Raw genomic sequence first — 11,834 nt, forward strand, 5'->3', positions numbered from 1 at the left:
ACTAACACCACGTACCAAATTTCAACTTGATCGGATGAATTTTGTTCCTCTAAATGGACGGAGGTCAAATCTGGGGATCGGTTTATATGGGGGCAATATATAATTATAGACCGATATGGACCAATGTTTGCATGGTTGTTATAGATCATATACTAACACCACATACCAAATTGCAATCGGATCGGATGAATTTTGCTCCTCCAAGAGGCTCTGCAAGCCAAATCTGGGGGTCGGTTTATATGGGGGCTATACGTAAAAGTAGTCCGATATGGCCCATTTGCAATACCATACGACCTACATCAATAACAACCACTTATGCCAAGTTTCAAGTCGATAGCTTGTTTCGTTCGGAAGTTAGCGTGATTTCAACAGACGGACGGACGGACATGCCCAATTCGACTCAGAATTTCACCACGACTCAGAATATACACTCAAAAAAAAAGTGAACCCACCCGGAAGAAAGCTTTCGTTTAATTTTAGAAAAATTTGAATATTTGTAGAAAATTTCAACTAAACAGTATTACAAACGCTGATGTCATAAAAATAAGTACATATTTTTCGACAAATTCAAGAAAATTTATTAGATATAACTAAGTTTTTTCACTTGTTAAGGAAAATTTTGTAGTTTGAAGGAAAAACTTGGAGTTCAAAATTGAAAGAATGTCTTTAGTGACATACGAAGTGCATGATGGACGCATTTTTGGTAAAATTTACAAATTTAAAGAAATTCTGAACTATTTTGTGGAAGACACGAATTTAGTTCATCTTTATGCTTCATTGGAGTATATTTTTTTCCTCGGGTTTAGTTAATTTAACTAACGTACACAAAAAATTATTAAAGTAAAGAAAACTTTCTCTAAACATAATAATTCCATGAACTAAAATAAAGTTAAATTGGCTTTAGTGAAATAGAGAGTTCACTTTTTTTGAGTGTATATATACTTTATGGGATCTTAGAGCAATATTTCGATGTGTTACAAACGGAATGAGAAAGTTAATATACCGCCCATCCTATGGTGGAGGGTATAAAAATATAAAATTGAATAATTTCTTCTACATTATTTGTATTACAGAAAAAGGTGCCAAGAACTTAAAAATTTCGTCGAAGTGAAAATTATGTGAGGGAATTAGCACAATCTTCTTTCGGGAAAATGCTTCCAAACATATAATATTTTCGGGCTCAAATGCTTCCAAACATATAATATGTTCACATAAAACAACATATTAACGTCTTTCCGGCTGCCGTCCGTCTGTGGAAATCACGCTAACTTCCGAACAAAACAAGCTATCGACTAGAAACTTGGCACAAGCAGTTATTGTTGATATAGGTCGGATGGTATTGCTAATGGTCCATGTCAGACCACAATATCAGACTACCGACCCCCGTATTTGATCTCCGGAGCCTCTTATAGAACCAAAGTCCATCCGATCAGCTTGAAATTTTTTACGTGAAGTTAGTATATGACCACTAATAACCATGCCAAAAATTGGCCTATATCGAACTATAAATTATAGCCCCCATATTTGATCTCCGGATCCTCTTGGAGGGGTACATTTCTTCCGATTCTATTGAAATTTGGTATATAGTGTTAGTATATGCCCTACGGGAAATATATCAACCTCAGGACCGTTCTAGGACTGGTCCCTGGTGTGTATGGACATATATTAATTTAGAAATAGCCTATAAACATCCTGAAAATATATATGCTTGAAGCAAAATGTGGTTGGGGTATAGGTTACAGAAGCGATTGAGGGTGTGGATAAGCAAATTTCATTTGATATTGCTAAAATTTGGTACAAATCACACACAAATTGGTCCACGTCAATTCATAGTTGTATATAGCCCACATATAAATCGACCCCTATACTTCTCTTTTGGCTCTCGAAATACCGCGCAACAATTGTTTCATGTCGGTTCGTAATTATTATTTATAGACTCCTTTAAGATACCTTTACATTGGCAAGTGTTACCACAACCCAAGTAATTCTATTGTGGATGGAAACAAAAACTGATCTAAACGAAGTAGTTTCGAATCCCATTTTTTGTTAACAAAATACATATAGTATTTAATTAAAAATGCGGTAACCAAAAAGACAGTGCATATTTCGTGGTCTGTATGAAAATGCAAAGAGAATTAAGGAGAACTAACTGAAAGTGCTGCAATGCCAAAAGCTCCGCAAAGTCCCCCAAGAACACATAGCATTATCTGCCAAATCGGAACATATGAGTGAATACTTAATGTGCGAAAGTGTGCCGGAAATTTATCAAACCTCTATCATGGAAGCCGATTTGTCATACAGTCTGTTTGTGTTCCATCCCAGTAACTGAAATAATAAATAATACGGATGAAGGAGATGATGTGCCACTTTTTCGGTCGTTCCATCTTATGTCTACAAGCAAATACTAATATTTACATAAACTACGCACGCGCGCAATTCTTTTATAAATTTATCACATTCAATTCGTCCTCGAATTCTTGCATCATTCATTTTATTATATTGTTCCAAACATTAAAATTGGAAAGAGATGAGAGGATCGACGTACTGTTGATGGGTAGTTGATATAAGAGTATGTGATGGGTTTGTAATAAAAGTCATTCAAAATTGTTCTCAGAACATCTCAACACTTAAAATAATTGTTTTAACTGTTTTTTTCATGGTTAATTCCTTGCATACCATATCACCTGTTTTTGGACAAAATTGTATTTATTGCAAGAGCCAATGCTCGTAAAGTTCATATTGAAAAAAATATCGTGGAACCATCTCCAAAAATAATTGACATGTGAAATTTGAAAAGCGATCCAATTTCGAAATGAAACCTTATATTTAAGTGTATATCCTGCTTTGCAACACAAATCTTCTGATCTTAAGCGAAATTATTGAACGGTTCTTTAATGCTCATGCGAAACCAGTAATTGTTTTCTTAACGCTACTTTTCCATATCTTAAGCCGAACGATAATGGCTTGCTTGTAGTTACCTGACCATTGGAGAACTTTCGTGTTTGGTAGTTATTATAATGTGATGATCCTGTCCTTTTGTGTACTGCTATATGATTAACTGAGTTGATGAGACCGAATGAAAGCGTGCGTGTATTGGCGTGATGACAAGTGAAAACTGCGAAGGGGGTATGTTAGGGTATATTTTATATTCGCTTCTAAATCAAAAACGGTATGAAGGCAATATGAGTCTGTGCAGAAGATCAGTTGGAAATTTGTTCTATCACGAATGCACCTATAGAAAAAATACTTTGATCAGAAACCAAATGCTACACAAACAAAACTCCAGAATTCTTGAGGGCATAGAACCCTCAATTGAAGTTATTATGTTTTAGACAACTGAAATTCTCTTTGTAATATAAGCATTTCCTTTGAAAGCAAATAAATCCGAATTTACGACAAGTAATGCAACGATCGCCTTTAATGATTTTTATCGACTTTTGAAGATAAAAATGTTTGAGATATTCGTTCCTTACAAAAGAAAACTCTTCTTTTAGTGTATGATTCGAAAGATAAATTCTGTAATTTAACACTGCGGACGGTTATTGATCCAAATCAGTCTATATAGAGGATATATCACAAGAAATTATAGTACTAATTAGATTTAGTGTACTTTATGTGACGCAAATTAAACCGTGGGCTTGTCAGGTGAAAATTGATGTTTCTATGGGTCCAAGAAGTCAACTCAGGAGATTGGTCTATTATGGAATTATATCGAAACATTGATATAAACTATATTTGGCATAGCTGCTTTTAAATCGAAAATTTATACACATTTGAAATTTAAAACAAGTATATACGGCCGTAAGTTCGGCCAGGCCGAAACTAATGTACCCTCCACCATGGATTGCGTAGAAGCTTCTGCCATCCACAATCGAATTACTTGGGTTGCGGTAACGCTTGCCGATGGCAGGGTATCTAAAAACCTCCTACCACCGTCTTCTAAATTATAAGTACGTCCATACGTGGTATATATTAAATTGAAAAAAAGACCGATTAAATACATATATAATTCAGTTTGACAAAATTTTCTATAGAAATAAAATCTTAACAAAATTTTCTATAGAAATAAAGTTTTGACAAAATTTTCTATAGAAATAAAATTTTGACAAAATTTTCTATAAAAATAAAGTTTTGACAAAATTTTCTATAGGAATGAAATTTTAACAAAATTTTCTATGAAAATAAAATTTTAACAAAATTTTTTATAGAAATAAAATTTTGACAAAATTTTCTATAGAAATAAAATTTTGAAAAAAATTTCTATAGAAATAAAATTTTGGTAGATTATTTTTGGCTCAAGTGGCAACCATGATTATGAACCGATATGGTCCAATTTTTGTGTTATTGGGGATCGGCTATATATAACTAAAGACCGATATGGACCAATTTTGGAATGGTTTTTAGCGGCCATATACTAACACCACGTTCTAAATTTGAACCGGATCGGATAAACTTTGCTTCTCCAAGAGGCTCTGGAGGTCAAATCTGGAGAACGTTTTATATGGAGGCTATATATAATTATGGACCGATTGTGGACCATTTTTGCATTGATGTTAGAGACCATATACAAACACCATGTTCCACATTTGAACCGGATCGGATGAATTTTGCTCCTCCGGAGGCTCCGGAGGTAAAATTTGGAGAACTGTTTATATGGGGGCTATATATAATTATGGACCGATGTGGACCAATTTTAGCATGGCTTTTAGAGACCATATACTAACACCATGTTCCAAATTTCAACCGGATCGGATGAAATTTGCTTCTCTTAGAGGCTCCGCAAGCCAAATCTGGGGTTTATATGGGGGCGATGTGGACCAATTTTCGCATGGTTGTTAGAGACCATATACCAACATCATGCACCAAATTTCATCCGGATCGGATGAAATTTGTTTCTCTTTGAGCCTACGCTAGCCAAATCTGGGGATCGGTTTATATGCGGGCTACATATAATTATGGACCGATGTGGACCAATTTTAGCACGGCTTTTAGAGACCATATACCAACATCCTGTACCAAATTTCAGCCGGATCGGATTAAATCTGCTTCTCTTAGAGGCTCCGTAAGCCAAATCTGGGGATTGGTTTATATGGGGGCTATATATAATTATGGACCGATGTCGACCAATTTTTGCATGGTTGTTAGAGACAATATACTAACACCATGTACCAAATTTCAGCCGGATCGGATGAAATGTGCTTCTCTTAGAGGCTCCGCAAGCCAAATCTGAGGGTCCGTTTATATGGGGGCTATACGTAAAAGTGCACCGATATGGCCCATTAGCAATACCATCCGACCTACATCAATAACAACTACTTGTGCAAAGTTTCAAGTCGATAGCTTTTTTCGTTCGGAAGTTTGCGTGATTTCAACAGACGGACGTACATGCTCAGATCGACTCAGAATTTCACCACGACCCAGAATATATATACTTTATGGGGTCTTAGAGCAATATTTCGAAGTGTTACAAACGGAATGACAAAGTTAATATACCCCCTCATCCTATGGTGGAGGGTATAACAAATCGGATAAAAATTCCGGTTTCCATGCATGGTTGCCACTCATGCCAAAAATAATCTACTAAAATTTAAATGTTATTTAAATTTTGTAAAAATTCTATTTCTATTGGAAATTTTTTAAAAATTTTATTTTTATAGACAATTTTGTCAAAATTTTATTTTTATAGAAAATTTTGTTAAAATTTTATTTTTATGGAAAATTTTGTTAAAATTTTATTTCTATAGAAAATTTTGTTAAAATTGTTTTTCTATAGAACAATTTGTCAAAATTTTATTTTTATGGAAAATATTGTCTCAATTTTATTTTTATAGAAAATTTTGTAAAAATTTTATTTCTATTGGAAATTTTGTAAAAATTTTATTTCTATAGAAAATTTTGTCAAAATTTTATTTTTATAGAAAATTTTGTAAAAATTTTATTTCTATAGAAAATTTTGTCAAAATTTTATTTTTATAGACAATTTTGTCAAAATTTTATTTTTATAGAAAATTGTGTACAAATTTTATTTTTATAGATAATATTGTCAATATTTTATATTTATAGAAAATTTTGTCTCAATTTTTTTGTAGACAATTTTGTCAAACTTTTATTTCTATTGGAAATTTTGTAAAAATTTTATTTCTATAGAAAATTTTGTCAAAATTTTATTTTTATAGAAATTTTTGTCAAATTTTATTTTTATAGAAAATTTTGTCAAAATTTTATTTCTATAGAAACTTTTGTCAAAATTATATTTCTATAGAAAATTTTCTTAAAATTTTATTTCTATGGAAAATTTGGTCAAAATTTTATTTTATAGATAATTTTGTCAAATTTTTATTTCTATAGAAAATTTTGTCGAAATTTTATTTCTATAGAAAATTTTGTTAAAATTTTATTTTTATAGACAATTTTGTTAAAATTTCATTCCTATAGAAAATTTTGTCAAAATTTTATTTTTATGGAAAATTTTGTCCCAATTTTATTGTTATAGAAAATTTTGTAAAAATTTTATTTCTATTGGAAATTTTGTAAAAATTTTATTTCTATAGAAAATTTTGTCAAAATTTTACTTTTATAGACAATTTTGTCAAAATTTTATTTTTATAGAAAATTTTGTAAAAATTTTATTTCTATTGGAAATTTTGTAAAAATTTTATTTCTATAGAAAATTTTGTCAAAATTTTATTTTTATAGACAATTTTGTCAAACTTTTATTTCTATTGGAAATTTTGTAAAAATTTTATTTCTATAGAAAATTTTGTCAAAATTTTATTTTTATGGAAAAATTTTGTCAAAATTTTATTTTTATAGAAAATTTTGTAAAAATTTTATTTTTATAGAAAATTTTGTCAAAATTTTTTTTCTATAGAAACTTTTATCAAAATTATATTTCTATAAAAAAATTGTCAAAATTTTATTTTTATAGAAAATTTTGTCAAAATTTTATTTTTATAGAAAATTTTGTCAACATTTTATTTCTATAGAAAATTTTGTAAACATTTTATGTTTATAGAAAATTTTGTCAAAATTTTATTTCTATGGAAAATTTTGTAAAAATTGTATTTTTATAGAAAATTTTATATTATAAATGATTTTTTCAAAATTTTATTTCTATAGAAAATTTTGTAAAAATTTTATTTCTATAGAAAATTTTGTCAAAATTTTGTTTCTATAGAAAATGTTGTCAAAATTTTATTTTTATAGAAAATTTTGTAAAAAGTTTATTTAAATTTTGTCAAAATTTTATTTCTATGGAAAATTTTGTCAACATTTTATTTTTATAGATAATTTTGTCAAAATTTTATTTCTATACAAAATTTTGTCAAAATTTTTTTTTATAGAAAATTTTGTCAAAATTTTATATTTATAGATAATTTTGTCAATATTTTATTTTATAGACAATTTTTTAAACATTTTTTTACACCCTCCACCATACCATCCACCATATTTTTGTTATCGGGAAAAAGGCTTAAAGAAAGTATTGAAGTTCTGGGAAGACAACCATTTCTGCCGCAGACCATGGACACCACCAACAGTATCTTAAAATGGAAGTCCCTCGCTTCAATGGCCATGGAAATCTCCGCATCTCAATACATTGATTTTTGGAAAAGCAATATTAAGATTGCGCTTCCTCAGGAATAGGCCAAAATACCCACAGAGCCACTTTCATGCAGCGTGCGATGAATTTCGGGTTTTCAGTTAATATTAGGCCACACGAATATATCTGCAATTTACTTTCTTTTAACAAACAGTTAAAGTCAAACTGTGCTCCATTAAATCAGCTGTGATTATCCTTAGTTAAATTTTAGCATATTTTGTCCTTTAATACGAATATAAATTTTTGTCCCATAAATTCTTAGACTAACATTTTTGCAAGGAAACAAATTTTACTTCCTATTTAGACTCTGCGTTGGCGTTAATAACTAATAAATGCTACAACACTACAGTTTTGCATACAAAACAAAAGGGTTACTGCCGAATGATGCTTGTTAACCCTTTCTTGCATAGACGTATGATCTGCATTGCAAACTTCCCAGGAAGACCATTGTTGTGCTAAATATGTCAAACAAAACAAAATAATTTTGAAGCAAAACTCTTAAATTAGTCCACATTAGTTCGATTGTCCTTGTTATGGTCAAATCACCAGGGGATTTTCATGTGACATCCAAAAGGCCTGGTAAATTTTCCATCGAAAATACTGTAAACTCCCTCAAGAACAGTGGTGGACAGACATTTGTTAAAGTGTTTAACCCTTTCTCATAGTCATCAGTTCTTCAACATCAACATAAGTAATTCCTGGTACCTGATTAAAACAGGATAAAGTGAGAACAAAAATATTTTGCCAAAGATTAAAACGGAAAGAGTTGAAATCTGATTAAAGGAACCGGATTTAATAATTTGGCAAATTAACAAAAATATCAAATGTGCGGGCCATCAGGTAGCTTTGTCAGAGGACAATAACTTTCGTGTATGCGCGAAGACACAAACACAAGCACATTAGCATGGCTAAAATTGGATCGACTATGGGATCAATGAATGAATCCTGTGGCTTTCATTGATCTGAGCGATCAAAGGGTGAAGAAATTCCCCTAGCAAATAGCCCACATGCAGGCAGGTACTCAAAGACAGGCACAAAGGAAGGCGGATTGTGGGCCACGTTTGTGGATTTGATAAAGAGGTCTCCCTTCACTCCTTGGTTCTTGTTCTTAATCTAAGCTAGCTTCCAGAATTGTCAGAGTTAAGACATTGGATTCATTAATCCCACGACTGTGATAGAGCTCGCGCACACTCATGAGCTCTTTGCTTATAGATTTGGAGAATGTCAAACAAATCAGCGAATTAAATGCCTATATCCGTTGATTAGAAACATTTGTAAATTTTAGGAATTTGTCCATGGCTTGCACAGTACTATAAGTACTTGCGAGAAGGAGTGAAAGGGTATCAGTCACAGCTCAGCTATCCTAGTGAACACACATCCATATACGAACAACGAAACGACAAAAACCTACTACGACAAATTAAATTTAAGCAACACAACAAACATGGCTCCTGTATTCCAGTCTAACTTCTCAATTCGCTCTCTGCTATCGGATAAAAAAGCCTGCTATGAGGATATTGAAACATCATATATCCCCAATTCACCCATTAGCCCCACTGGCTCACAATCATCTGAGGAATTATCCAGCGATGATGGTTCATCGACCAGCAGCAAATCACCTGATGCCAAACCAGCCTATACGTACAGTGCCTTAATCGTTATGGCCATTAGAAGTAGTCCCGAAAAACGTCTAACACTCAGTGGCATATGCGAATGGATAGCCGATAACTTTGCCTACTATCAAAAGAACAAAAGTGTTTGGCAAAATTCCATACGCCACAATCTTAGTTTGAATCCTTGCTTTGTACGGGTACCCCGAGCCTTAGATGATCCTGGTCGAGGTCACTATTGGGCCTTGGATCCCTCTGCCGAAGATTTGACAATTGGTGAAACGACTGGACGTTTAAGACGCAACAACAATGCCATGATGGGTCGTTCCTTTGGCGCTGGAGCTATGCGTTCCAAAGCTGCTATGCACTATGGTTCACCCTATGGTGGTCATCATCCCTATCATCAATCTATGACAAATGCTATGGCTTATGCCCATCATTATACACCCAATGCTGTATACTTCCCTACACCTGAGGAAATACGCTTGGCCCAACAAACCGCTTTAATACAAAGTCAAAGAGAACAACAAGCCTGGTCCACCTATCAGAGACAACAGCAACAAATCCAACAAATACACTATCATCAACAATATATGATGCAGCAAGGTGCTATGCCCATGTAAATCGGTGTTGCAAAATGCCAAAAAATGAGGAGGAATTTAAATAACCATATATTCCCAAGGCTACAAAGTGGCCAAGTATTTATGTCTGACCTTGAGTTTAAGTTCATTCCGACGACTACCTCGCAACCCCTGAAAGTGATCTAGAAACAATGTCCTCTTGCAAAAGAAATGCGTAGAACGCGCTTAATTAAGTCAAAGTAAACTTGTCATTAGGAATTATGTAAATTTGTTTAAGTTTTAAGTAGTTATTAATAATAATAAATATAAAAATAAGATAAAATTTTGGTTTTTTTATTATGTGGGAATGTTTGCGCATTCGCAAAAGATCTAATTAGAGAAAGTGAAAATAAACTTGAAACCCATTCCAAATCAAAAATGCTTGAGATGTCCCAGGAAGTTCTTCCAAAGGCATAACTTTAAAAGCACTTTCAGAAGATGCACTCCCAATGATGTTCTTTATTTTAACTACCCAGGAAATTCTTGTGAATTTTTGAAAATATTTAAGGTCAAACGTTTCCGTTTAGAATCCATTAAAAATTATGAAAAATTATAAAAATTATTTATTTGACAAAATACCACCGAATTTTTTAATTTACACCCAAGCCACAATGGTGCAATGGTTAGCATGCCCGCCTTGCATACACAAGGTCGTGGGTTCGATTCCTGCTTCGACCGAACACCAAAAAGTTTTTCAGCGGTGGATTATCCCACCTCAGTAATGCTGGTGACATTTCTGAGGGTTTCAAAGCTTCTCTAAGTGGTTTCACTGCAATGTGGAACGCCGTTCGGACTCGGCTATAAAAAGGAGGTCCCTTGTCATTGAGCTTATCATGGAATCGGGCAGCACACAGTGATAAGAGAGAAGTTCACCAATATGGTATCACAATAGACTGAATAGTCTAAGTGAGCCTGATACATCAGGCTGCCACCTAACCTAACCTAACCTACACCCAAAACATTGAATTCGGATCACACCTAAAGAAGTGATGCAAATCCAGTGCAACGGGTGTTGAAATGGAGGACTTCCGTCCTATGACAAGCCCATGTTAAATTCATCGCTTCTGCGTCAATTTTGCTCCACTTCCGGATCCAAAAAGAACATTTTCATTACTTTTTGGCGACGCTTTGTTTGCTGGGCGCATTTAATTGCAAAATCTTTACATTGAAAAAACAGTTAACCGATCAGGAAAGAAAAGTTTTGTTAATTGTTGAAAATTTTAATTAAATTGTATTAGAAAAGCAGATTTCACGCCGATTTCATAAAATTAAGTAAATAATTTTCGAGAAATTCAAGAAAATTTATTCGATTATCGCTCTAAAATTTTTTCACGGTTACTTTAATAATTCATTATTATACCCTAAACCAGGGATCCGGAGCGGTCCATTTTTTTCGCTCCGCTCCGCTCCCGCTCCGGAGAAAAAAAAACCGCTCCGCTCCACGCTCCGCTCCGAGAAAAAAAAAATCGCTCCGCTCCGCTCCACGCTCCGCTCCGCTCCTCTTCGAGAAAATTATAGTACAAACATTGTATTATTTGTTCAATTGGGTTTTATTTTATTTAGAAAAATCGGGCGGTACATATATGGGAGCTATAGCTAAATCTGAATCGATTTCGATGATTTTTTGCACATATAGTTAGTGCTATAGAAGATTACATTTCGCCAACTTTGAGTAAGATCGGTTGATAAATAAGGGTTTTATGACCTAATTTGGCAAAATCGGGCGATACATATATATGGGAGCTATATCTAAATCTTAACCGATTTCGATGAAATTTTCAGACATAAAGGGTGATACAGAAGATTATTTTCTGCTAATTTTGACGACGATCGGTTAGTAAAAACGTGCAACGTGACTCCATTTGTCGAAATCGGGCAATACATATATATGGGAGCTATATCTAAATTTGATCCGATTTCTTCCAAATTCAATAACGTTCGTCCTTGTGCCCAAAAAAACTCCCTGTACCAAATTTCATCAAAATCGGTTAATAATTGCGACCG

At 33.1% G+C, this 11,834-nt stretch overlaps 1 protein-coding gene across 1 annotated transcript; it reads left to right on the forward strand.

Annotated features, from left to right (window-relative positions):
• Nucleotides 1–8,970: 8,970 nt before the first annotated feature.
• Nucleotides 8,971–10,013, forward strand: fd19B (forkhead domain 19B). Its single transcript, XM_075302224.1, has one exon. It carries the CDS (start codon nt 9,045–9,047, stop codon nt 9,831–9,833), a length of 789 nt encoding a protein of 262 aa, XP_075158339.1. The 5' UTR covers nt 8,971–9,044; the 3' UTR covers nt 9,834–10,013.
• Nucleotides 10,014–11,834: the final 1,821 nt, after the last annotated feature.

This window comes from Haematobia irritans, chromosome 3 (genome assembly GCF_050003625.1).
Source record: "Haematobia irritans isolate KBUSLIRL chromosome 3, ASM5000362v1, whole genome shotgun sequence".
Classification (NCBI taxonomy): Eukaryota; Metazoa; Arthropoda; class Insecta; order Diptera; family Muscidae; genus Haematobia; species Haematobia irritans.

Excerpts from the sequence above, each read along its gene's own strand:
- fd19B (XM_075302224.1), top strand. The coding sequence starts at position 9,045 with ATGGCTCCTGTATTCCAGTCTAACTTCTCAATTCGCTCTCTGCTATCG.